Consider the following 27696-nt stretch of genomic DNA (forward strand, 5'->3'; position numbering starts at 1 on the left):
TCTTTGAAATTCATAGCATGTTGCAGTGTCCAGATACATCCTGTGCTTGAAGCTCTCAACTAGAGTAGTGGCGATCCTCTGTGGATTCCTTTTTTCACGTGTTTATCTGTACTCTAAAATGTAAATGAAAGTCTGCTGTCAGCAGATCCTAAAAAGGAAGGAAGAATGCACCTCCATTGAGCTGTCAGACAGTTGGCTGCTTAGCTAGGTTTTCCTGGATTGTGCTATTGAAACGTGCCATTGTTCTATGTGCTTTCTCCTAATGGCTGTCGCATACTTGCTTCTGAGAACGGTGTACAGTAGCTATGCCTAGGCTCTAATCAGTCTTCCTGAGCAGACTTGCCAACTTTCTGATCGTGTTCAGCTGGGGTCCTCTGAGAAGAGAGTGGGCCTTTCCCCTCAGTGGGCAAAGAGCCAGCTTCCATTTCAAAATCTCAGGAAAAAAAAAAAAAAAGAAATCCAACAACCCAAGCCTGTGTTTATTGAAGGTTGGTCTAAAAGTCTCTCACATTGTATACCCCATCAGCACTCGAGCGCCTCTATTTTAGAAGGATGTAAAGGTTTAATCACCCTGGTGGGGATTTAGACCCAGAGACTTGAGAGAAATCTTATTATTTCTAACTGCAGGCAAAGAGTATTAAGGCTCCACTCTGGATCAAGGGCATGACATGTTCTATAAGTAATTTATCTTTAACAGGGGAAGGCCCTTACTAGAGTGTCTTAGAAACAGGACTATGATTGGCCACTGGTTCATTATTCCTCCTTTTCTCTTTCCCCCTCTCAGTCTCCTGCTTTATTTTCTCTGGCCCTACCCTTTTCTGTCCAATGTCTAAATGTCTGCCTCACAAATCCTCCCTTTAAGGTGGGGAGCCAGGTGCCTTCCAGGGAGAGATAATAATGTTTTTGTAAAATGACTGAATCCAGCAACACAGCGTAGACCTGTTAACGGCAGACTTCTGAATGGACCCTACCTGCATCCTCTGAAATAAAGAGCTAAGGAGGCAGAGTGTGCCCCGGGCCTCACAGGCCCTCCAGCCTGTGCTCTTGGACATGAAGGAATTTAGGGCCACCCTCAAACCAAACCCCTGCCCTGTTGTACCTATACAGAAGCAGTCTCCACTGAGGGCCTTTTGAATCCTTTGCACATCCACAGGAGTGTTACTGAGCATGTCATTTCAATGTATGGACTGCCCTCCCAAACCCGTCTCCCTTTCTGCTTAGCTCCCTGGGTCCTACCTTTCTGGTGCTGAGGCTGGAAGATGTCACAGGTAGGATTCTGCTTATGGATTCATTGCTCAGTTTGGGGGCACATCTAAATCCATGTGCTAATGAGCTTGGTTACAGCAGGCTTCTGCTATCCGATTTTAATCTAGCCCATCTGTCTGAATTCCTTTCCACAGTTAATGATCTCCTATAATGGTTTGCCTTTAGTTTTGCCTCCTGGGTCAAAACAGATCAATAGTCCTCATAGATATTTAAAAGCCACGTGTGTAAAGCTCCTGGGTCTCCCTGTTCCTCTTTCTTCTTAGTGAACTTACTTATAGCTTGATCAGTCCAGTGATATTTCCCTTCCATCTCCTCTCTTCTCCCAGAGATGGGTAGCAGTGAACCCATTCCCATTGCAGAAAGTGACAAGAGGAAGAAGAAGAAGCGGAAGGCCCGGGCCACTGATTCCTTGCCAGGAAAGTTTGAAGGTTGGTCACTCTCTTTGATCTCTTAGAGCTGGGTCGTTGACTCCCCAAGTATGCCAGCATCCTGGTAGCCCTGAGTATAGATCTTAGAGCCAGCTTCATGTTTCTCCGTGTGATAGGCATGAAGGATAAGAGTGAGAGACATGAGCATAGAGAAAAAGCCATGTGAAGACACAGCAAGAAGGTGGCATCTATAAGCCTCATAGACCCCAAATCTGACAGCACCTCGAATCTTGGACTTATGGCCTCCAGAACTGTGTGAAAATACATTTCTGTGGTTTAAGCCACCCAGTCGGTGGTATCTAGATATGGCAGCGCTAGCTGACTAATACATTTTTAAGCTGAGGAAAAAAAAAAAAAAAGACGAAGATGAGATGGTTTATAGAAAGGGGGTGACAGAGAAAGAGCACCAGGATGGGAAGAGCTCCCAGGTGATGCACGGGCCTCCTCTGAATGGTCTGAGCGCTTCATCAGGGAACAGAAGGCAGCCTGTCACAGTTGCACATGGAGCAAGGTCGCCTGGTAGGTTTCAGCCCCTTTTCAGATGTAATCTTTCCCTCAGCTAGTCTTGGAGGAGCTGCCGAGAGGTAGAATAGCCATGGCAGAGGAAGATGAAACATCAAAGGCCGTGGCTGCAAATGAAACTTAAAACTTCTAGGCAGTTCCCTGGCAGTCCAGTGGTTAGGACTCCGCACTTTCACTACTTTGGCCTGGTCCCTAGTTGGGGAACTAAGATCCTGCAAGCCATGTGGCATGGCCAGACAAAAAAGAGAAAGAAAGAAAGTTAAACCTTCTATCAATAGAGAATTCAGCTCCTAGAGATTGCAGCCATTTGTGCTGGATGACTCTGACTCCATTGAAAGAGTGCATATTGTGTTCAGGGGACATGATCAGGTCATCAAACATTTTGAACACTGTGAGGCACCAGGCTTGGAGCTGGTCCTGTTATCACTGGACACTGGATGGGATGAAGTGACTCATTGGACACACCTGCAAGTCTCAGTTGCTATTCCTAGGAGTAACCAAGAAATGACAGAGTGACCCCCAGCATCTACTTTTTTTTCTTTCATTGTGAGACTTGAAATAGCTTCCCTGTATGGTCCCTCTTTCCAGCACTGCAGACCTAACTAGTGAATTGATTGTTTTGTAGCGTGGTCCTACAACAAACCCTTTATAAGTCAGGAATATTGCTACTTTCCAAGTATCCATTGTGAGAGAAGCGTGTCATTTAAAATCCAAATAGCTGTAAAACCAAACAGTGATGGAACCAAGAAGGTGCTTAGTGTAAGGTTTTGTCTGTTTGTGTTTAACAATAGTCTGTGTATGGCAGAGGGGGTGAGGGTGGGGAATGAACACAAGTCCCAAGGGTTTTAGAATAGTTTCCAAATCAAAAGGTCTTTCTCTTTCAATGAACAAGAGAGTATTTCCTGTTATTCACAGATGACTTGTGCAATTATGGAGTTTCTCATAACTAAGTGATAAAATCTAATTTCATGGTTAACAGTATTCTGCGGGTTTTAATGCTAGGCTACCTTTAGAGGAAAAAGATGAAGAACAGTAGCCAAGGGAGGAAGAGGTCAGCTCAGCAGAGACCTTGATGGAGCTGTGGCTTCCTTTGGAAGGGGTTCAGAGAGCTTGTGCTCTTTGTGGGCCTGGGAGATCACCTAAATATACTTTTGACCCAGAGCTATTGCTGTGTTAGAATCGCTCTGACTCAGCACTCTAAAAACCTCGAGGCATCCGTTTGCATCTTACTTCTCTCTCCTGTTTCCTGTGGGCAACTGCTGGAAACTTCTCAGAAATCTCCAGTGACTTCCACTATGTGTGGTATAAAATAAAGCAGTGCTTTATTCCCCTTTGTATCACCAGTTCCTAGCACTGGTCATGTGGTAGGTGCTCAACAAATGAGTGAGTGAATGAATGATGTCCATTCAGATCACATCCCTTCTGTGAGGATCCCCTAGATCCACTGAGAAGATTTAACCTTCCCCTTCCCCTGCTCTTTTTTTTCTTACTGTGTTTTGTCCTTCTCTGGTTTATTCTGGGGTCACTTGTGTACTTACCTGTCTGTCTTCCCCAGCAGACTGTGACTCTCAAAGGCCAAGGACTGTGTTTTATTCCTCACTCTGTCCCTATTGTGAGTCTGACAAGTTGTCTGGCACACAGTAGGTACTTGGGAAGCATGTGCTGGATTGAACCCCCTTCACTGACCTCATCTCTAAAATGAGGAACAAGATCCTGTGTTGAGACCTGCTTGTCGTGAAGCTGAGTCCCAAGGCAGCCGGCAGCACTAGTGGCCTTTCTCATCAATGAGCACTGCTGGGTCCTTGAGCACCTGCGCTGTCAGACAGGGGAAGCCAAGTGACGCTGCTCTTCTTTCCTTCTCTGCAAGGGGTGACTCATCTTGTTATGCTTCTCCTCCATTTCACCTCTAGATGTGTACAAGCTGACCTCTGAACTGCTGGGAGAGGGAGCCAATGCCAAAGTTCAAGTTGCCGTGAGCCTGCAGAATGGCAACGAGTATGCTGTCAAAGTGAGTGTCTCATATAGATGCCAGGCTTTACTTTACAGATAGTGAGTCCCAGCTTGTCCTAAACCAGATACATTTTACATTTCACAGCATAGTGGCTTAATAAGAATGGGAGCTCCAAAGCTGTACTCACTGGATTCGGTAATTTCTCTACTTACTTGCTGTGAGACATTAGACAAGTTACTTAACCTTTCTGTCCTTCAGTTTCTTCATCTGTATAATGAGTGTAATAATAGAACCTATATGGTATTGTTGTGAGGTTTAAATAAGTTAATATGTGTAAAGTGCTTAGGGCAGTGCCTCTGGTGAATGAAGTCAGCTTCAGAAAACAGTCAGATTTGGAATTAGAAGGCCTATCTGAATCTCTTTTTTGACAAACTACTACTGTTTAACTTGGGACAAGTCATTGAACCTCTTTGAGTCTGAGTTCTCACACTTCTAGAAGGAAGATAATTATACCAATCCTTCCAATCTCATGGAGTGGTTATGAAGATGGAAACAAAAATGAACTGGTAGAGGCAGAAACATTTCACAGTTTACAAGATGCTGTACAAGTGATGTACAACAGTGTGTTGACAAGGACTAAGTGCTCAGCTTTGGGGCAGGAGAAGTATTTTCCAGCTACATGACCTCAGAGTGGCTCACCTTGCCCCTCTGCTCTTCTGTTTGCTGACGCTACATGAAAGAAGGGTTGGATCTAAAGCAGTGGTTCTCAAAGTATGGTCCCTACATTATCAGCATCAGCGCAACTTGATGATCTGGGAACTTGTTAGAGACAGAAATTATTTGACTCTATCCTAGACCTGCTGAATCAGAAACTTGGGGCAGACCCCAGCAATGTTAATTTGAACCATCCAGGTACCCACCAAAGTTTTCAAGACATCTACCTGAGCCAGCAGCTCTCATTGCTGCTTCAAATGGGTAAACCCAGCCAAACTGGCTTTTGAAAGATATGTTTCTCCTTTTAACCAAATGGTCATAGTCCCAGATGGATTTATAAAGGAGAACACTTTTGCTAAGCCACAGCCCTTTTTGCTGGAGTGTTGCTTCATGTGGTAGCAAAAGCATTATCTTGATTCCTTGTTCTAAACAGATCAGTATAAATTTCAAATAATTTTTAAAAATATGCCTAAGTGGGTAAATGTAAATGGATTGTCAAATATTTAATACATTTGTGGATGACAGAACTACTTCTTTAAGGCTGCCCTTCCTCCATGCTCCCTGGCATCTTTGGGCAAATACCAGACCTGGGCATGGCAATGCTTCAGTTTCAGCAATGCTGCCCATGTCTCACATCTCTCCTGTTCTTTGAAAGTGCCCCAGATGTGGGCTACTTCTCCAGCCTGGCTCCACTATACTTGATTTTATTAGGGCTTTGCATAACAGCCATCCAACTGATGAATCCTAGAGTCTTACTCTTGGAATGGAATTTCAAGATATTCTGGTCCTGAGCCTCCCTTGTAACTTCTCATAGTTTTCCATGTTTTGCACACCCCTATGATCTCTGGTAGCAAGAGCTGTTTACCTCCTCAGAGAAAATCATGCCATCCAGCTATGCTGGATAGTTGCCTGCTGGGAATTTCTTCCTAACTGTGATCTGCTTGATGAACGAACAAGCTGAATAGCTTCTGTGCCCCAGAATCACACCTCTCTGACAGCTCAGAACTGGAGTCCATTGGTCTACTAACCAACTTGGACTTATTTAGAAAATTACACTTGGTTGTAGATGTGTGTGCTGCTACATATTGGAGACACTTGAAGTGTCTTTGGTGACAGTCTTGGGATAAAGGACCCAGTGTCTGCCCACCCCACACATGGGACTGTCAGCCAGTACCAGCTCTGTGGAAGACTTGCTCATAGGCTCTACCTGCAGTGATCTGGGGCTCTGAATGGGTCTGTGAGATGTGCAGAGTAAGCCAGTCCCCACATAAACCCCCTGCTCATCTGTTGGCTGGCCCATTCCTTCAGTCAGTACTTGCCAGGCATCTCCAGGTATAGGTGGGGAGGGGGAGAAGCTCACAGCATCATTGGAGAGACAGAGCCTCCAGGTTCTCTGAGCAAAGTTGTGTAGGATATAAGCGGATGTTGGACATCGAGGGCTTTAGAAGCAGTTCTGGGCTTGAATGGCAGCACTGCCACTTAGCAGAGCTGTGGGCAAAATGCTTTACCTCTGCCTGTTTTTTCGGGATTGTGTTGTAAGGATTAACTGAGATTATGTACCTAAATGACTTCATACAATGCCTGCCAAAGGGTAAGTTCTCAGAAGAATTGCAGAAGTGACATCTGAGCTGGGTGTTGGAGCTTTATTTCCTCTTTACTGTATCCCTTATCCCCTTGCTCTTCCTCCAGCACTAGAAGATCCTTCAGTAGAGCTTGTAAGTTCTTAGCCTTAAGGCAGAGAGAGATGCCTTCAGAATAGGAGCTTGGGAGAGCTGATTCTTTGTCTTGCTGGCTGCCTCAGTCTCCCCTGGGCTGCTGGGGTGGCACCCTCATAGGCTTCGATGGCGATGTACTTGGCCAGAGTCAAACAGGTGGGCTAGAAGGTCCTGGGGCCAGTCTGTTGCTTTGCTGACTGAACCACAGTGCCTGCGTCGCCATGGCCTACTCCAGACTTGTGCTTGACACTGGATTTGGGCTGAATTTGGCCTTGCACTCTGCCAGAGGGCACCTGTTGGGAGTGTTTTGACCAGGTGGGTGTATATGACAAGTTTTATTTTTCACACAGATCATCGAAAAACACGCAGGACACAGTCGGAGTAGGGTATTTCGGGAGGTGGAGACGCTCTATCAGTGTCAAGGAAACAAGTGAGTATAGTGTTAGGTGACTTGCTGCTTCTCTGTGGGGGATGGTTGGCTGCAGAAAAGGAGGTTATTTCTCACCATCTCCCAACCCCAGCAGTTAGCTCTTGCTCCTTCCCCCACAACTGTATATAACTCCTTCCATCTTACAATTTTTAAAAGAGAGAGAGAGACAGAGAGATGCAGCAGCAGCAAAGAAGCTGTCTTCTGTGTAGGCTGAAATACTGTACATACCAGGAATTTAGGCAAGTTAGAAGAGCGAGCAATCTGCATCAGTGGCTGCTTGGGAAAAAAATAGGTTTTATTTCTTGCAAGCACCTGTAGAAAGTAGGTTGAGTGTTGCCGAGTAGAAATCTATAGGGACCTGCTTTAGTAAATAGATGAGGATGATGATAACTATGGAGACTATTTGTGCTGTTTTCTTTTTCTGGCATATTTACATATGTGCAGCTACTACTAGGGCTTCCCTCATAGCTCAGTTGGTAAAGAATCCACCTACAATGCAGGAGACCCTGGTTCAATACCTGGGTCAGGAAGATCCGCTGGAGAAGGGATAGGCTACCCACTCCAGTATTCTTGGGCTTTCCTTGTGGTTCAGCTGGTAAAGAATCCACCCGCAATGTGGGAGACCTGGGTTCAATCCCTGGGTTGAGAAGATGCCCTGGAGAAGGGAAAGGTTACCCACTCCAGTACTCTGGCCTAGAGAATTCCATGGACTGTATAGTCCATGAGGTTGCAAAGAGTTGGACATGACTGAGCAACTTTGACTTTCAGCTACTACTAAGAGTCCTGAAACCTTGTTTAACACTCTTTGCTTGATAACTGGGCCAAGGTGGTCTCTAGCCCCATCTTATTCTGCTCACCACCAGCTCCGAATGAGTGGCTCTCCCACTGTGGCTTTAAATCAGGGTCACCTCTAAGACTCCGCTTCCCGCTCTCTCCTGTCATGGCAGGGTCAGCAGGGAGCCAGTGGCCGGTATTGATGGCTTTGTCATTAAGCTTGGAAGAAGGGGGCTGCTGTTGATTTAACTCCAGGCACTGCCTCTACAATCTTCTTTCAAATTAGGCCATTTTGGCCATCTTATTCGGACGCCTTTTGGCTAGTAAAAGCCTGATGTCTGTCCCAAAGTGGTCAGCATTTTTTTATGAGAGACAGATTTTTATTTTCAGCCCTGCAGCTTCTGAGTTCAGCGTTACAGACTCTACTTGGTTTATTTCATTCTTTAAAAGAAAAAAAGCCCCCAACACCTCTGATATCCAGGCTGGTGGCTTCCCTACTGAGTTACAAGACGACCTTGTTGGCAGAGCGCAGTAATGCTCAGGCAGACAGAGAGTGCTCACCGGGGAAGGCCACAAGTGCTATGGTGGCGGGGAATGCGGCCGTTTCATTAAGTAGCGCTTAGCAGTTAGGGGCTAGCGGTGCCCACGTTAGGCCCCAAGTCTATTTGACAGATGTTTCCATTTTCTCCAGGCAATGTAAATACTGCCCCGTGATTTATGGGCAAGAGGGAGGGCAAGTAATTATTTGCTGCTTGCCTCCAGGACACACACCTACTATTCAGTGTTATTAGCCGCAATTGCTTCCAGTCGGCTGCAGATTTTATTCAGTTTAATGTGACCGGGACTTTTTTTTATAACTCTACCTAGTGGGTTTTAGGGTTGGGGTTTGACAGCACAGACTTGGTGAAAACACCAGAGACTAAACATTATGGAAAGATAAGGTGACCTGAATCTTGCTAACACCATTGGCTACTTCTTAAACCTGGGTCTTTAATAAGCATTCTGATTTCAAGTTGATTTCTGTCCATTACAGAGCATCTGTTTGTTTGTGTTTTTTTTTTTTTTTTTTGTCTATTTAAAAGTGAGCTTCAATCTATAACACCATTTTCCCTTTTTTCTTTTCCTCCTATTTTTCCCTGTTTAAGGCACATTTTGGAGCTGATTGAGTTCTTTGAAGACGACACAAGGTTTTACTTGGTCTTTGAGAAATTGCAAGGAGGTACTTACTGTTGAGCGTGTGTTCGGACTTCTGATTAAGACCCAGGGTAGTGATCATCCATCATGAATCCCAGAGACTTCTAAAATGAGTCAAGCTAATAAAAAGGATGAAGGACTTAAAACTGCCCTTGATTTGGGAGAAGGGAGGCCGGAGGGAAGGATGATAATTAGCATTTTGCAGGAGTTAGAATGTCATTGGTATGTACATTCTATAAATGCCTTCTTATTATAATAGGGCTCATATATAGATATATTTCATCATCAATTTATCAATCTATTGTTTTGATGACATATTCACTATTTAATGGAATTAATTATGGGGCAGAAGCTTTTACATACTCTGCAAAGTGCAAAAAGGCTCACCAGAGGAGAAGGAGGGACACATTGTTTAGGACACAGACCAGGATAGAAAGGAGGCTTGAGAAGTGCCGTCCTGCAGATGGAAAGATGCCATTCTTGACCACCACTGCTACTGCCATCACCCACACACATGATCGCTGGAATATATATTTAAGTTACTTTTCTGACATAGAGAAGCCCCTTCCCTCCCTATCACTCGCCCATCCCTAGGTCACATTTGCAAGGTGAAGGTTTAGGAGGATGTCTGGAGCTGAGTGGAGGTCTACACGGGGAGGGGCTAGGTGGTTAAGGGAGCTCCATCTCTTACTAGCTGTGTGACCTTGAGCAAGTCATCTAACCTTTCCAAATGGTACTGTCTGTAATCTGTAAATAGGGGAAATGACAGCTCTTACTTCCTTGGAACACTGTCAAAATTAAATGAGATAATTCATGTGAAATGCTTAGCTCAGTGCCCAGTGGGCAGTAAAGCTTTAATAAATGTCAGCTGTTAATATTATTAAAATAATTGGGTGTCCTGGGGGCTATTGTAGACACGAACTCTTCACCTTCCCTTTTAACAAATTTGGAAACAAGACTTGAGCAAGCCCAAGACTTAACCTAGAGCCAGTTTTCTCAGAATGTTCCACAGTGTATTGGGATCCTTTGATTGTTTACTCTGGCAAGTGAAAGATCTTTCATCCTCTTCCCACTTCAAAAGCCAGAGATAATAAGTAAACATGTGCCATTTGTAGGACACAGAGCACCTTCAGGCCAGAAATTCTGGCTTCCAGTGGTGAGCACAGACCACATGGAACCAAGCCATATGCTCATGCCTGTGTGTGCCCCGCTTCACCCAGCGACACTAGCACTGTGAATTACCTGTTCTGAGATGCTTGATGCAGCCGGCTTCATCTGTAGCCATATCACTCAGAGCACAGCTCTGCTGAGGCCAGACTCAGTGGGTGAAAAAGAGTGATTGGTTGGCTCAGGGAATCCTATCCCCCAAGCAGTCAAACCACAAGTCCTGCTGAGGAGAGGTCTGCCCAGGCCCTGGGGCCAGACTTACTGGGCTCGAGTCCTGATGACGCCACCATTTACTGATACATGATCTGGAACAAGTTGCTTAACCTTCCTTGGCTTCAGGTTAGTGAGGATTACTCTGTTGTGTACATTTATGTCCAGTTGCAGTGAGGATAAGATAATCTATTTAAAAAATACCACATAATGCTTGGTACAGAGCAACTACTCAATAAATATTAGCCATTGCCAACAAAATAACAGCAACAATAATAATAATAAATGGGAAATTTCAGGCGAGAAAGCAGTTTTTTCCCTTTTTCTAGACCTTTACACAACCAGTAGAGGTGTGGCGTTTCCACCTGGAGGCCTGTGCTCTTGTTTGGACCTGAGCTCAGATGCAAGGGAGGAAAAGTTCCTCTAGAGAGGCCCCCAGCCCCAGGTCGAGTCACTTTTAGTTCTTTTCGATTTCAGAAGCCAGATCTGCTCCACATCTGCCCTTCTGCACTCATCATAGACAGGTGCAGAAGATAGCTGTCCAGTTCTGTTCAGTCCAGTTTTGTGCTGGTACCTGGTCTGTGCCAGATACCACGCTGGTGCTGGACATTCAGTGATGAGTAAGCCTGTGTCCCCACCTGAAACTTTTGAAAACGTGGCCTCTGAGAAGGTACTACTCTTACTAGAGCCTGAAAAGACAGCTCTCTCTGCCCCCTCTGCTCTTCAGGCTCCATCCTGGCCCATATCCAGAAGCAGAAGCACTTCAATGAGCGAGAAGCCAGCCGAGTGGTGCGGGATGTCGCTGCCGCCCTTGACTTCCTGCACACCAAGGGTGAGCCGGGCCTTGGCCTTAGTGCGTGGGTTGGGCTGGTTGCCTCTGAGGGCCAAGGGAGAGGGGCAGGCCAGGTACAAGGCTGGGAGCTGGTGCAGCTAGCAGGCACACCCAGGACGGTGAGGGGGCAGGCCAGGGTGGCTCCTACACTTCTGAGGGGATGGCAGGTGGTTGTGGAGCTATTATGCAGGCTAGGGATGCAGGAGAAAGAGCAAGGAGGGGAAAAAACAGATTTCATGTTGAACAAGGGATGCCTGAGTGTGTGTATGTGAATGATCTTTTCCTTTACTAATGAAGAATACAAAAATCATGCATAATACAACCTAGATTCTAGGCTGAATATTTGGGTATTTTTCAGTCTAGTGTTTTAAAATATATCACCTGTGTCTCTCTTTTCAAAATTGGCATGGTAGTATATGTGTAGTTTTATATCTTGTTCACAATAAATGGGAAATGCATTTTTCTATTAACATGGTAAGTTGGAGGTATCTGTTGAACATTGATTGTGATAGTAAATAGCAGGCTACTATTGTTTGAATTACACTTAAGTGTATGGTTCCTTATCTAGAACTTTTGTAGTCAATTAAATATTTTTGCACAATATATCTTTTCACATTTCTGGAAATATATTTACTATCACATACATTTTAAAATTTGCCTAACAGCAGTACCATGGCAAAAATGAATTCTGGCTTCACCTTTTTTTTTTACCAACTATGTTCTCTCGCAGTAACAGTGGCTCCCTCCTAGAGCTGTGGTGAGAAATAAGAGAGATCATAATGACATCATCAACAGTAGCTAACACGTAGCACTTGTTATGTGCCAGGCACTGTCCTAGGTCTTTTATATATATATCGATTCATTTACATAATTGTATGTCTCTTGTGTGTGTATTGTACACATGTAACAGTGGAGCACAGTGCCTGGCACATAGTTCAGATCAGTTCAGTTCAGTCGCTCAGTCGTGTCCGACTCTTTGTGACCCCATGAATCGCAGCACGCCAGGCTTCCCTGTCCATCACCAACTCCCAGAGTTCACTCAGATTCACGTCCGTCGAGTCAGTGATGCCATCCAGCCATCTCATCCTCTGTTGTCCCCTTCTCCTCCTGCCCCAATCCCTCCCAGCATCAGAGTCCTTTCCAATGAGTCAACTCTTCGCATGAGGTGGCCAAAGTACTGGAGTTTCAGCTTTAGCATCATTACTTCCAAAGAAATCCCAGGGCTGATCTCCTTCAGAATGGACTGGTTGGATCTCCCTTCAGTCCAAGGGACTCTCAAGAGTCTTCTCCAACACCACACTTCAAAAGCATCAATTCTTCAGCCTTCTTCACAGTCCAACTCTCACATCCATACATGACCACAGGAAAAACCATAGCCTTGATTAGACGGACCTTTGTTGGCAAAGTAATGTCTCTGCTTTTGAATATGCTATCTAGGTTGGTCATAACTTTGCTTCCAAGGAGTAAGCGTCTTTTAATTTCATGGCTGCAGTCACCATCTGCAGTGATTTTGGAGCCCAAAAAAATAAAGTCTGACACTGTTTCCACTGTTTCCCCATCTATTTCCCCTGAAGTGATGGGACTGGATGCCATGATCTTCGTTTTCTGAATGTTGAGCTTTAAGCCAACTTTTTCACTCTCCTCTTTCACTTTCATCAAGAGGCTTTTTAGTTCCTCTTCACTTTCTGCCATAAGGGTGATGCCATCTGCATATCTGAGGTTATTGATATTTCTCCCAGCAATCTTGATTCCAGCTTGTGTTTCTTCCAGCCCAGCGTTTCTCATGATGTACTCTGCATAGAAGTTAAATAAGCAGGGTGACAATATACAGCCTTGACATACTCCTTTTCCTATTTGGAACTAGTCTGTTGTTCCATGTCCAGTTCTAACTGTTGCTTCCTGACCTGCATACAGATTTCTCAGGAGGCAGGTCAGGTGGTCTGGTATTCCCATCTCTTTCAGAATTTTCCACAGTTTATTGTGATCTACACAGTCAAAGGCTTTGGCATAGTCAATAAAGCAGAAATAGATGTTTTTCTGGAACTCTTGCTTTTTCCATGATCCAGCAGATGTTGGCAATTTGATCTCTGGTTCCTCTGCCTTTTCTAAAACCAGCTTGAACATCAGGAAGTTCACAGTTCATGTATTGCTGAAGCCTGGCTTGGAGAATTTTGAGCATTACTTTACTAGCATGTGAGATGAGTGCAATTGTGCGGTAGTTTGAGCATTCTTTGGCATTGCCTTTCTTTGGGATTGGAATGAAAACTGACCTTTTCCAGTCCTGTGGCCACTGCTGAGTTTTCCAAATTTGCTGGCATATTGAGTGCAAAACTTTCACAGCATCATCTTTCAGGGTTTGAAATAGCTCAACTGGAATTCCATCACCTCTACTAGCTTTGTTCGTAGTGATGCTTTCTAAGGCCCACTTGACTTCACATTGTAGGATGTCTGGCTCTAGATGAGTGATTACACCATCATGATTATCTGGGTTGTGAAGATCTTTTTTGTACAGTTCGGTGTATTCTTGCCACCTCTTCTTAATATCTTCTGCTTCTGTTAGGTCCATACCATTTCTGTCCTTTATGGAGCCCATCTTTGCATGAAATGTTCCCTTGGTATCTCTACTTTTCTTGAAGAGATCTCTAGTCTTTCCCATTCTGTTGTTTTCCTCTATTTCTTTGCACTGATCACTGAGGAAGGCTTTCTTGTCTCTCCTTGCTGTTTTTTGGAACTCTGCATTCAGATGCTTATATCTTTCCTTTTCTCCTTTGCTTTTCGCTTCTCTTCTTTTCACAGCTATTTGTAAGGCCTCCCCAGACAGCCATTTTGCTTTTTTGGCACACAGTAGTTCTTCAAAAATATTTCCTCTACCCTCCACCCCCACCAGGCAGGCAGCATTTTTCCTCTTTATACTAATTCCTTAAAGAAAAGTATCCTGCCTTCTGGGGGTGGGGGTGGAGCGCATACTTTGAGGTTTAGTTCTGCTCCTTTCACTTCTGTGACAGTGGCCAGGCTCGTTGGTCAGCAGTGCTTAGGTCCACTTGCAGCCATGGTGCTCCTGCATCCTGCTTTGTGCCAGTGATACAGTGCAGCTGGTGAGGCGTGTGCAGGAGGGGAGGCTCACTGATCCACCTCACTTCCTCTGGGGCCTGAGGAAACTGCTCCATGCCCACGCTAGGGGCCTGACTTGCACATGGGATGAAAATTCCTAGAAGGGGGCATCCGTACTTTGCACAACATGATGAATAGCAGTAGTTCTGTTTCTGAAAGCTGGGATGCATGTACGTAACACCTGCCTGACAGAGATTTACAACTGCTCTCCAAGCAGCCTCGGTAGATTGCAAAACTGGGTCACGCTTTTTACAAGATCCATACCTTGGAGGGGGGTAAAGGTGATTTTATTTCTTATTTATTTATTTATTTTCACCAGAATGCACTACAGGGACCAGAGGCTGGTGGTGTCTTAGGAGTTCTGAAGTGAGCTGGTTAACATCTAGATGGCCAGCTGCCCATGTGACTAGAAGTTGGAGGGGATGAAAAACGATTTGCAGCTGAACTTGGCTGTTTTCTAAATAACTTCACACCTGAAAGATGAATTGGGCTAGAATGGGTCAGCCTGAAACAAGTTCCATACTGTTAAATACTGGACACAGTGCAGCTCAACCTCTGGGAAATGAACTGAAGCAGCTCGATGGCCGGTGTGCTCACCAAGGCAGGCCCATTATTATCGCCTGACTCTTAGTTCTCAGGCCGGGGGATGACGGGGCCACAGGCATCTATTTGAAGAGTAAGGCTCCATGTGTGGCTTGTGATCCTTCTGTGGGAGCACTTGCTGTAATGGAAAATATCTTTCACTTTTAGTGCAGCAAGCTGCAGCCTGGCTCAATTTGTGCAGCCTGGACTGAGTTGCTCTGGGTTCTCATTCAATTAGGTGACTGATGAAGTTACTCAGCCTGCTGGAGCTTAGGTTCTTCCTCCCTAGTGAAGAGCGTCCGGTGGGCTGGACCTCTTCCTCCTGCCAGTGAGCCAGAGGGCTGCCGGCGAAGTTGATCAGCAAGGGAGGTATAGTGAAGCAGAGTCTGCTGTTCTCCATTATTCCATGCATCCTCTGCTGCTTCCCAGTACTTCCAAGCAGTAGCTGTTGGACTTTTACTCTATTGTACGGCTCTTCTATCTTTGCACCATATACTCTGCAGGAGGAAAAAGGAATGGGAGATTTCTTAGTCCACCACTAAAATACCATGGCCATGAGTCTTTGTCAGTGTCTTTGGTTAGAATATGGTTTACCCTCAGATGCCTTGTTGGCCAAGTCAGCAGCTTTTAATGCCTCGTGTAAGCTGCTACCTGTAGTCTCCTTCAAGGAGGTCTAACCAAAATGCAGGGATTGTTGTTGTTTAGTCCCTAAGTCGCATCCTACTCCTTTTTGACCCCATGGGGACTAGCCCGCCAGGCTCCTTTGTCCACGGTCTTATTCAGGCAGGAATACTGGAGTGGGTTGTTGTTTCCTCTCCAGGGGAGATCTTCCCAATCCAGGGATTGAACCCATGTCTGCTGTATTGGCTGCTGCTGCTGCTAAGTCGCTTCAGTCGTGTCCGACTCTGTGCAACCCCATAGATGGCAGCCCACCAGGCTCCCCCGTCCCTGGGATTCTCCAGGCAAGAACACCAGAGTGGGTTGCCATTTCCTTCTCCAATGCATGAAAGTGAAAAGTGAAAGTGAAGTTGCTCAGTCGGGCCCAACTCCTAGCGACCCCATGGACTCGAGCCCACCAGGCTCCTCCGTCCATGGGAATTTCCGGCAAGAGTACTGGAGTGGGGGCAGGCAGATTCTTTCCACTGAGCCACCAGGGAAGCCCAAAATACGGGGGAGGTTCTTAAGAACAGCACCCTTGGGCCAGAGCAGTCCTTGCTCACCTTCTGATAGGACTGTCTTCTACATGCAGAGCAAGTAAGAAGGGAGTCAGACAAGCTTTGGGAGATTTGTTAACTAACTCTCAATCCTCTGAATATTCAGGGAGTCCTACTGAAGGAATCTTTTTTTTTTTAAGTTGGCCACACAATAAGAAATGAGGTAAAGTAGTTCCAGCCCCCTGAGATGCTCTTAAACAAGACACTAATTATTTCTTCACTGCTGTTCCAAGCAGGGCTGTTTGGGGGGCTCTTTGCTCTGGTTCGTGTTAGGCTGCTTACTCAGGGTTGGCAGTGCAGTGCTGAGAGGTGGGCTAGCTGGGATTCATTTAGCCCTTCTTATCCCTGCCAGACTTCTAAAGCTTCTGCTTCAGAAGAACTTGCAGAATCAACTGGGCTTTCTGTTTGTGTCTCTGGTTATTTCTGACTCCTGTAGCTCGTTGATTTTTTAATGTACCATAATTGGGAATTAATCTGCGAACAACAGCATTTGGAAAAAATTAATTGTGTGTGGAATGTTTGATAATTGTGTGTATATGTTAACCATTTCTTTGTTCTTTGTCATTTCAGGCATTGCTCATCGTGATCTGAAGCCAGAAAATATACTGTGTGAATCTCCAGAAAAGGTACCTGGGGCCTGATTTGGGGTGTCACAGTTGACACAGACGCAGGGAAGCCATCCTTACTTTCAGTGTAAATCATCAGCGGCTCTCTCAGCCTCAGTTGAACTGACTGTTACAGACACGTGAGAGTCTTATCCTAATATGTAGTGTTTCTACGTCCCAGGCAGGGCTAGTCCTGGGCCCTTCTGTGTTCTTTATGAGCAAGTTGCCGTAAACCTAAGAATCTGTAAAATGTATGAGACCTGAACACAGTGATTGTTTTCTAGTCCACTGCACCTACGTTTAGAGCAGTAGATGTGAGTCAAACAACAATTCGATCTTACATCAAGCAAATCTCGGCTTGTGAATGACGTTTATGTTACAGAATGTATGCCTGCTATCGTCTACCACTACAAGCTATAGTTAGGAAGCAAGTTCTTAAAAAGGGTTTCTGCTTCCATTTTTATTTCCAAAGGTACCCATTAAAAAGAAGACATTTATACTTGGTGTTGAACAAATGCAACCTATTCTTTTTAAGCTATTGGATTTATTTACCTATTTTTGGCTGTGCTGGCTCACGGCCTTGGTGGTTTGCTGTGTGTGGGCTTAGTTGCCCCACTGCATATGGGATCTTAGTTTCTGGACCAGGGATTGAACCCATGTTCATTTGCAGGCAGATTCTTAACCACTGGACCACCAAGGAAGTCCCCAAATGCAACCTATTTTAATCTTTATCTTAAGCTGTTACTAAATGGAAGTGTTTGCATTTCCATAAGCATATGTGAATTTGACAGATTCTTTGTTAGGAGAGTTTAAGCATGGGTTATTTTGATGGCCCACATTCCTCGCTCTGTGTGTATACATGTACATATTCACGATACACGTGTCTTGGAATGGATTCGGAGAGAGCTCATAAATAAGGAATGACTGTGAGGGAACATGTGAATCAGCCTGCTACTAGAATGCTTTTGTGGGAGATAGAAATAAATTCACTCAAATAAGAGCTTGTGGCTTCCTGTCCATTGCTCTGGCATAAAACTATAATTTATCATGATTATAATTATGGTTAATATTAATAATTATGTTTAACATTTTTTGAGTACTTACATTGCGCCAGGCACTTACACTTATTTCACCTAGTTTTTATAAAATCTCATGAGGTAGATACTATTATTTTCATTTTATGGAGATGAGGAAACTAAAGTTTAGATAGAGTAAGAAATTGCCCAAAGTCACTCAGTTGATAAGTAGCAGAAATTAAAACTTGGAGAAGAGAATGGCAACCCACTCCAATATTCTTGCCTGGAAAATTCAATGAACAGAGAAGCCTAGTGGGCTACAGTCTGTGGGGTCACAAAGAGTCAGACATGACTAAGCAACTAACACTTTCAGAGATTAAAGCTAAGGTAGTCTGATCCCGGACTCCACTGGTGCTCTGAACCACTCTGTCATAGCACCTCTGATTTACAGTGTACTTTCGTATCCTTTGTTTCATTTGATCTTCATAACACAGGTTTGTTGCCCCTTTTTATGGTTGAAAAATGAAAATTAAAAGAGACTAAGTGTCAAATGACATCATCAAGAAAGTGAAAAAGCAACCCACAAATGGGAGAAAATATTGCAAATCACATATCTGATAAGGATTTAATATCCAAAATATGTAAAGAACTTCTAAAACTCAACATCAAAAAGACAATGTAATTAAAAAATGAGCAAAGAACTTGAAAAGACATTTCTCCAAAGGAGGTATACAAATGGCCAGTAAGAAAAGATGTTCAACATCCTTAGTCATCAGTTCAGTTCAGTCACTCAGTTGTGTCCGACTCTTTGCAACCCCGTGAATCGCAGCACACCAGGCCTCCCTGTCCATCACCAACTCCCAAAGTTCACTCAAATTCATGTCCATCGAGTCAGTGATGCCATCCAGCCATCTCATCCTCTGTCGTCCCCTTCTCCTCCTGCCCCCAATCCCTCCCAGCATCAGGGTCTTTTCCAGTGAGTCAGCTCTTCGCATCAGGTGGCCAAAGTATTGGAGTTTCAGCTTCAGCATCAGTCCTTCCAATGAACACCCAGGCCTGATCTCCTTTAGGATGGACTGGTTGGATCTCCTTGCAGTCCAAAGGACTCTCAAGAGTCTTCTCCAACAGCACAGTTCAAAAGCATCAATTTTTGGCGCTCAGCTTTCTTCACAGTCCAACTCTCACATCCATTCATGACCACTGGAAAAACCATAGCCTTGACTAGACGGACCTTTGTTGGCAAAGTAACATCTCTGCTTTTCAGTATGTTATCTAGGTTGGTCATAACTGTCCTTCCAAGGAGTAAGTGTCTTTTAATTTCATGGCTGCAGTCACCATCTGCAGTGATTTTGGAGCCCAAAAAAATAAAGACTGACACTGTTTCCACTGTTTCCCCATCTATTTCCCAGGAAGTGATGGGACCAGATGCCATGATCTTCATTTTCTGAATGTTGAGCTTTAAGCCAACTTTTTCACTCTCCTCTTTCACTTTCATCAAGAGGCTTTTTAGTTCCTCTTCACTTTCTGCCATAAGGGTGGTGTCATCTGCATATCTGAGGCTATTGATATTTCTCCCAGCAATCTTGATTCCAGCTTGTGCTTCTTCTAACCCTTAGTCATCAGGAAAATGCAAATCAAAACCACAGTGAGATACCACCTCACATCTACTAGGATGGTTATAATACAGAAAACAGAAAATAAAAAGTGTTGATGAGATGCCACCTAAGAGGTAAACAAAACCACTTAAGCCACCTCTCCTGCCTGACTCCTGGACACACCCCTACCTTCACCCCGTTAGGGAACAAGCTCACCATGCCCCTGGGGGTGAGTAAACAGGAGAATTTGTTGCTTGTTTTTGCTCCCCCTTGCTGCAGCAAGGACCCCCATAAAGCCTTACCTGATTTTGATGAGTATGTAGGGAAATTGGAACTCTTGCCCATTGCTGGTGAGAGTGTAAAATGGTGCAACCACTGTGAAAAAGTTTGGCAGTTCTTCAAAAAGCTAAGCATAGCATTACCGTAACACTCAGCAATTTCACACCTGTGTATATACCTAAAAGGGTTGAAAACAGAGACTTGAACACCAGTGTTCATAGCAGCACTAATCACAATAGCCAGAGCTGGAAACAATCCAAGTGCCCATCAACAGATGAATGGGTGAACAAAATGTGGTACATCCATACAATTGGAATATTGTTCACCTATAAAACGGAATGATATTCTGACACATGCTACCACTTGGATGAACCATCTGGACACAAAAGGACAAATTTTGTGTGATTCCATTTAATGAAATATCTGGAATAGGCAAATTCATAGAGACAGAAAGTAGGTTAGATGTTACTAAGGCTGGAGAGAGGGGGAATAATTTATTGCTTAATGTATACAGAGTTTCAGTTTGAAGTGATGTGAGGGTTTTGGAAAGACACTGGTAATGGTTGCACAACAGTATGAGTATAATTAATGCTACTGAATTGTAAACTTAAAAATAGTTAAAATTTATATTATATATATTGGGTTGGCCACGAAGTTCATTTGGGTTAAATGAACTTCGTGGCCAACCCAGTATTTTAACCACAAGAGAAACTAAGTGAAAAGGAAAAGGGGAAGGGTAGACTATAAGGGAGAGCCAAGGAAGGGAGGGAAGAAGGCATAGCAGGCAAATAGTGAGTGAGGACTGGCACTTTGACTCACCCACTGTGCTGCTTCCACCTCGCAGACCATTCCCACACCCTGTGTGTGCACAGCGGCCTCACGTGGCTGCAGAGATGATCTGTGCCGTTTGCCGTCTGAGGTGCAGTGTCCAGTCTAGGGGAGCTGGGCTGCTACATTGCTGCTGCCCAGAGTGACCAGCCCTCCTAGCCTGAGGGATTTCCTGGAACATAGAACTTTCAATGCTTAAATCAACAAAGCCCCAAGCAAGCAAAACCTGGTCAGTCACCCCAAGCCACCTGAAGTGGTCAAGGGTTTTGTGCAAAACTCCTTTGCCCTGCAGTGAATGAGCTACAAGGGATAGTTCATACTTAGGGGATACATACTAAGTTCTCTTAACTTCTGAGTTGCAGCCTGCACTGTTGGCAGGAAGTCCATAGGTTTGCTCCTGTCTTCTAGCAAGTCCACAACAGTCTGACCCCAGGTGGTACACACATTTTCCCCTAGTCAGGAAATAAGGAAAGAGCACGGGGAAGAGGACACCTTAGGACAGACGCTCAGGTGATCTCTAGTTCACTCAAGGAGGGGAAAATGACCGCAGGTAAAGCTGGGCTCCAGTGTGGCGGCCGCATGACTGTACCCACACATGCTGTCTCCTCATGCTCTTTGGTTGCTCCTGTTTGTAACTTTGCTTCCTGCTCTCCTTCTCAGGTGTCTCCAGTGAAGATCTGTGACTTTGACTTGGGCAGTGGGGTGAAATTGAACAACTCCTGCACCCCCATAACCACACCAGAGCTGACTACTCCAGTATGTATGGCCGGGCACCTGTGCCCTCTCCTGAGCTCCTGTCCCCAAAGCTCTGGAGACAGACTGAGGGCTGGGGAAGGGAAACCAAGTGTATCTACTGCTACCTAAGTTGCTTAGCCTGACTTCTTGTCTTGATAACCACCCCCAATCCCCCACCCCTCCCCTACTCAATGAAACGGACATTGGAGCTTTTAGTTTGGGATGGGTGCACTGCTAATGAGGAGACAAGTTGTATCTATAAGAACTGGCTGAGTCCTGACCCCTGTCCCAGGTGACAGGCACTACTCCCAGGCCCACCCTTTTGCTCATGGCGTGTGGACAGCTCCCATTCCCACCACAGAGTTGGGGCACATCCACTTTGTGGTGAGGATGAGGAATGTCTCTGTGGTGTGGTGAGAACTGACTCTCTGCACGTAAGCCTGGCCAAGTTATCCTGTTGCTTCTCTCACTTCCCATTTCCTCCCCAGATGGGCTGCTGGAAGCTATTTCTTCCTCAGACATGTCTTGTACATACTGGCTATACTCTAATTATTATATAGTTCTTTTGAGATCTGCATGCTTCATAAGTGAGTTTTCCTTATAATGTTTTTTTAAGACTTGTGATTAAATATGCCCGTGTCTCATCCTAAGCAACATTATTAGAGATGTTTCTGTATTAGCTTCTACCACACTGAGGTACCCTGTTTTCAAAGTCATTAACTCTAATTGCCAATAACAAAGAAAATGTCCTTTCTGCACTCACCATCTTCCCACCAAATTAGTTTTGTATGTTGGGAGTTGGGAGGAGGGTTGTCTCCCAGTGAGCCTGCAATAATGAAGAGGGGAGTAAAAGGAATTTATTTTGTTTTTATCAGCAGCTTTCTGTGCAAGGTTGGGAGGAAGGAATCCTGGTTTCTTGTCCTAGTTTGCTACTGATGTATTGAACAAACCCCCGTCCCATTCTAGTCCTTGGTTTCACCTCCGTAAATGGGAGACCTGAGGAGATTGGCTTTGTTCTAAGAGCTCTCCTAGCTTTGATGGTGTCTTAATTCTAAATTCTTACAGAATGCTCAAAGCTAGCAGGGAGGTTTGGCAGGACTTCACTTGAAGAAATCCTTGCTTTATGGAATTGGCCGTCTTCTGAGAGCTATGCTCCCGGGACATGGCAGTACCTGCTCACTGTGTGACTGTGTGCGGAGAGCCAGTGCAGGGAGAGATGCCTGGAGCTTCTTGACCAAGGGTCTCTGCATATTGCAGAAGGACCTGAGAAGATCATAGGGGTGACCTGGAACTAACCGGGCTGTGGATCATAGAGAATGCTAGGACTCAGGTGTCAAATGTCCAGTGACCCAGCTTTTCTAAGTGCCTTGGTGGCACCTAGCAAGCTCTCTGGCTGACTTTCCTGACAGCTTCTTCCTCTGCAACTCCATCCTCTCGCTCAAGTCCCATCACAGTCCTCTCCCTGGACTGAGCCCATCTCTTCTCTGCCATTCCCCCTTCCCCATGTCTGGCCCCCACAGTGCGGCTCTGCAGAGTACATGGCCCCCGAGGTGGTGGAGGTCTTCACGGACGAGGCCACTTTTTACGACAAGCGCTGTGACCTGTGGAGCCTGGGCGTGGTCCTCTACATCATGCTGAGCGGCTACCCGCCCTTTGTGGGTCACTGTGGGGCTGACTGTGGCTGGGACCGGGGAGAGGTCTGCACAGTGTGCCAGGTGAGCCCAGGGCCTGCTGCGGGGTCAGGGGTTGTGGGAGGCCAAGCAGGACAGGGCTCGGTGCTTGTGCCTGATCCGGAAGCAGGTGGATCGTGCCCTGTCCCTCTCTGGCCAAGGGCAGCCATCAGGTGAGATGGAGATAATCAGGCCCTTAGCCACTGAGCAGTTCAGGGGAGGTTGTTAGAGAAGATCACTCCTGAGCTGAGTGAGTCTTAGGGGCAGAGTCTGGCCCCAGGGGAGGAGAGGCACAAGATGCAAGTAGAAGGAACAAGACGATTGAAGACAGGAGGTTTGTAACAGCTGCATATGTTGAGGGAGGAGGAGGATGGATAAGGATGATGGTGGGGGGAGAGGAGCCCAGGGATCTGGACGGAGGGCTGAGGAACTGGGCGCTATTCTCTGGTTGCTCGTTCCTCACTAGCCGCCCACCCGGCCGCCCAAGTAGTATAGCCATCGCACCCACCCAGCGTGTTCTGTGCAGTTTGACAATTCAGGGGAGGGGAGGGGCTGGGGAAGGAGCCCTGGCGGGAATTACCCGGGCCACCAGCTGCACCTGCAGCTGAGAGCGATTGGATCCGTATGATCAGACCATGACAGGTACACCCTGCCCACTCCCTGGCTGCTATGGCCTCAAGAGGAATCTTCTTTACCTAGAACAAGCTGTTTGAGAGCATCCAGAAAGGCAAGTATGAGTTTCCTGACAAGGACTGGGCTCACATCTCCAACGAGGCCAAAGACCTCATCTCCAAGCTCCTGGTCCGAGATGCGAAGCAGAGACTGAGCGCTGCCCAAGTTCTTCAGCACCCATGGGTGCAGGGGGTGAGTTACCCAGGGAGAGTGCATCCACCTCTTCAGGCCTGCAGCGAAACCATGAGGAAGCTCTCACATCCTGGTGGCTGACCTCAGCTGAGGGGAGTCGGATGGCAGCTTCATCCCCTGTGCATAGAGAACTGAACTGACCTCTGACCTCACCCCATGCTGACCCCTTACAGATATCACTGACTTGGACCTAACCTTGACCACACACTAAGCCCCTAGGTGACCCATGTGTCTCTGGAATGGACAGAAGCCTCTAGGAGATTCACCACATGCTTCCCACCCTTGGCAGAGGCACACAGCCCAGGGAGCAGCCTGGCTGGGAGCACCGCCACTTACACAGAAGTGCCACTACCTGAGAGTGTGCAAAAGCAGGGCCTAGCCACCCTGCTTGCTGTGCAGCTGCACTTGGGGCTCATAACTTCTCCTCCTGGTGCTGGGGTCTGGCTGCAGCTTTCCTGAGAGGCACATGCTGCTGTTTTCCCCAAGGAAGGATCCAAGTTTTCACTCGAAAACATTGTTAAGCATCCTCCTCAGTTAATCATGATAGCAGACCCTGTCCCTCCAAGGGGTCTGCCAGACCTCCTGTGATCTTACTGTCTCGTTGGTCTGCCAGGCCCTTGACCCTGGGGCTGGTTGCCAGCCCCAGTTACAAGTGGGGACCCAATCCATGGGTCTCCAAGTGGCTAATTCCCAGCCACCCAAGAGCTGCTGTCTATACTGAGCATCTGCCACATGACACGCTCTGGCAGTAGTGGGAGGAGCAGGACCAGGGTCCTGTCTTCATGCTCTGATGGGGAGAGGGAACCAAGGGGACATGAGGATAGGATGGCAGATGCTTATCTAAAGTGCTCAGGGCACCACAGGACAAAGACCCACCTCTGCTTGGGACAGGGGTTGGGGGGCAGTAGGACAAGGTGAATGCCTCACGGGGATGTGACCTGGAGCTGGGGTCTCAGAGGGTGATTAGGACTTCACCAGGGAGAGAGAGAGAGAGGGCTCTCCATGCAGAGGCAGCTGGGTTGGGTGCTGTACCTTGCTTGCTGTCTCCTTGGAAGGTCTGACTCTGCCTGCATGCCTGGGCAAGTCCCTGTGCTGGGCCCGAAGCTCTAGTAAGCTGCCCCCTCTGCTGGCTTGGGTAGGGGCCGCACTTGAAAGAGGAGGCAGTGCTTACCCACACATCTGTCCTTCCCGTTCTAGCAAGCTCCAGAAAGGGGACTCCCCACGCCGCAAGTCCTCCAGAGGTAAATGCTCCTGTCACACTCAACTCCCTTCTTCATTTGGCTTTAACTTTTCCTTCAAGCTCTCAGCCATGCTGGGGCCAAGGTGGGGGACGTGGAGCCCATCTCTGAGCTCAGATGTCTGGCCTCCCTCTTCCCGCTTCTCTTCCTTGTCTCCCTCTACAGTAAATCTGCTCCCTCTCTTCTCTTCCACCTGGTTTGCCCTGCCCCAATATCTTTAATATCCCTCCCTAGGCTGTTTGCAGAAGAAAAACCTGTTTTGTGGATCCTCATGATTCGTAACTGGAAATCACTATTTACAGGCCAAAACACACCAAGGTTTCCTTCTACTGCAGGGGGTTGTTAAAAGTAGCAGAAATCCAGGGCCCTGTAAGGCAGAGGGACCAAGAGTCATATACACTACTAGACAGACAATAATAACAGCCACTGTATAAGAAATACCACCCACCAGGTTTTGTACTAAGGGCTTTGCATGTGTTGTATCCCATAAGCTTTACAATAAGTTTAAAAGAGGGATGTTCCTATTGCTCCCATTTTATAGATGAGAAAACTGAAGAATAGAAGTTAACTTAAGGGTGCAGTCCATAGGGCTGCAAAGAGTCAGACATGACTGAGCACACACGCATACACCCAGTAGCCTAGGGAGTGAGACTTTGAACCAGATCCGTTTGACACTAGTGCCTTTTAACACCAGATCGTGTTCCCAGTGAGCACTCCCTATTTCTCAAGAGCCAGGGCTAAAGACTCTGGGAGCCAACCTCCTGGCCAGTTTCTCAGAACTAAACAGGGAAGTCTTTCACTTTATAGTCACAAATCATTTGAGTCCAACTTGGGTTCCTCCCTGACTCTGTAGAGCTGCATCAAGAATCTTTGAGGCTCCAAACCTCAGGTCCACCTTAGAATACTGATTCAGCAAACCCAGAGCCAGGTTCTGGGACTCAGACATAAAGGCATAGCCCCTGCTCTTGGAACCCCCTATCCTGACGGAGAGGGATGTATGTGGGTGAGTTTCATGTGCCGTGGCCCTTCCTCTGATGGAGCTGTGTGCAGAGCCCTGAGAGCTCAGAAGAGGGGGCTCTGGATAGAAGGGAGCGTTTGTCCCAGCTCTTAAGTCCAGAGACTGTCCTTGAGGCTCAAAGCCTCTCTAGTCCCAGTGAGTCAGATTCCAAACCCATGCAAGAATCTCTTTGGGAAGAGCAACCTGTGCCAGCTCGGAAAAGTCCAGTGGGAGCACAGAACCGCAGCAGCTGGGGCAGGTGTAGGGGAGCTGGCCAGCGGACCCCGCTGAACCCTGCCTCCCTCTGTTCCGTACTCCTCTCCCCCATCCCTGCAGGAATAGCAGCACAATGGACCTGACGCTCTTTGCGGCTGAGGCCATCGCCCTTAACCGCCAGCTGTCTCAGCACGAGGAGAACGAGCAGAACAAGCTGGCCGAGGAGTCCGAGGTGCTGGCTGAGGGCCTCTGCTCTGTGAAGCTCTCCCCTCCCTCCAAGTCTCGCCTGGCCCGACGGAGGGCGCTGGCCCAGGCAGGTCGCAGTGGAGATGCGCCACCTAGCCCGACACCCACAACACCAGCGCCCTGACCCACTCTGGGCCCCAGGCCTGCCAGGCCCTGCCACCCTGGAAACCTATGAGAGGCCTGCTGTGCAGCTCCGTCCAGGCCTTTTCCTCCATGAAGGCTCTCATCCTCCTGTCCCCAGAGTCCTCATGGAAAAAGCTTTTTCCAAAGTGGGGGAGGGTCGTCTTTGAAAAGGAAAGCAATCACTTGTCACTTTGCATAATGGCCTGCGGCAGGGACGTCTCTTCACTGGGCTCCTACCCACCTGCTCACCCACCCGTGGATGGAGGATCCAGCCCACTCTCACCGCCAGGCAGCTGTAGGGCTGGGGCTGCGGCCTTCAGGGAGCCAGCCTTGAGAAGCGTCCATTGACAGAGGCTCTTCCCTCTCACCGCACTGTCACCCGCTCTGGCGGTCCTTCCACCTTCCTGTGTCCTCCGGATGTCCTCCCCCATGGCTAAGCGAAGCCGTCCCCTCAATTCAGGAAGCCAGATCAGTCTTCCAGTCGATGGCGCAGAGAAGCACATAATCTTTCTTTGCTGTGACCGAAATGTGTCCCTCATTTATCATCATCCTTGTTTGGGGTTGCTGCTAAAGTCAGTATTATTTTGTTTTTAAAGATGCGGGGTTTTTTGTTTGTTTGTTTTTAACCACACTCTTCCAGCAGAGATGAGACTTTTAACTCCCACTATGAGCCCATGGACTTTCCAGAGCTCTTGGCATTCACCCTTCTCTCCTGAATGTCCATGCATTTGGAAGATCTTAATCAGCTATTTCTGTTACTCTTAACTGGTTTTAAGCTGTTCAGACAATGAGTGACTTAGAGACCAGTTTGCTGCTTCCTCCCTCGGGCTTGTTGCGGAGGGCAGTGCAGGTCTGGGGCAGTGAGGAGCTCTGTGCCTGATGTGGTGTGAGTTTGGAGGCTGCCCAGCCACCCTGGTTGGAGCCATGTGGTGTCCGCTGCTGGTGAGCACAGAGGCATATCCAGCATCAGATAGCTGAGCTGCTTAGTTACCCAAGAAAATTGATTTGCATATGTCATGTTTATACGGTGCAAGAACACATTGCACTTATTTTAATAAAACTGTTTTCAATTCTGGTGTCTTCCTGGTGGTCCTTTCTTCACCTGCAGTCCTGAAAAGGAGACAGACCTTCTGGAGAGGGGCTGAGTCTAGCCGAGGGGGTGGAGTGCCCCTTG

General features: G+C 46.8%; 1 protein-coding gene across 3 annotated transcripts in view; it reads left to right on the plus strand.

The window, feature by feature from the left end:
- The window catches only part of MKNK1 (MAPK interacting serine/threonine kinase 1), a 45871-nt gene extending 18276 nt beyond the window's left edge, over positions 1–27595 (plus strand). For 2 of the 3 annotated variants that reach the window (XM_019957535.2, XM_019957536.2), the window contains 11 exons: positions 1593–1694; positions 4127–4224; positions 6947–7026; positions 8946–9019; positions 11099–11203; positions 16681–16736; positions 21094–21189; positions 22689–22883; positions 23538–23702; positions 24900–24943; positions 26274–27595. In XM_019957535.2, the coding sequence (XP_019813094.2) occupies positions 1593–1694; positions 4127–4224; positions 6947–7026; positions 8946–9019; positions 11099–11203; positions 16681–16736; positions 21094–21189; positions 22689–22883; positions 23538–23702; positions 24900–24943; positions 26274–26523 (1265 nt within the window). In that variant the 3' untranslated portion in view covers positions 26524–27595. The remainder of the gene's footprint in view (positions 1–1592; positions 1695–4126; positions 4225–6946; positions 7027–8945; positions 9020–11098; positions 11204–16680; positions 16737–21093; positions 21190–22688; positions 22884–23537; positions 23703–24899; positions 24944–26273) is intronic. The other variant, XM_019957537.2, reaches the window with a different exon arrangement.
- The last annotated feature ends 101 nt before the right edge of the window (positions 27596–27696 follow it).

The sequence above is a fragment of the Bos indicus genome, chromosome 3, assembly GCF_029378745.1.
Source record: "Bos indicus isolate NIAB-ARS_2022 breed Sahiwal x Tharparkar chromosome 3, NIAB-ARS_B.indTharparkar_mat_pri_1.0, whole genome shotgun sequence".
In the NCBI taxonomy this organism is placed as follows: Eukaryota; Metazoa; Chordata; class Mammalia; order Artiodactyla; family Bovidae; genus Bos; species Bos indicus.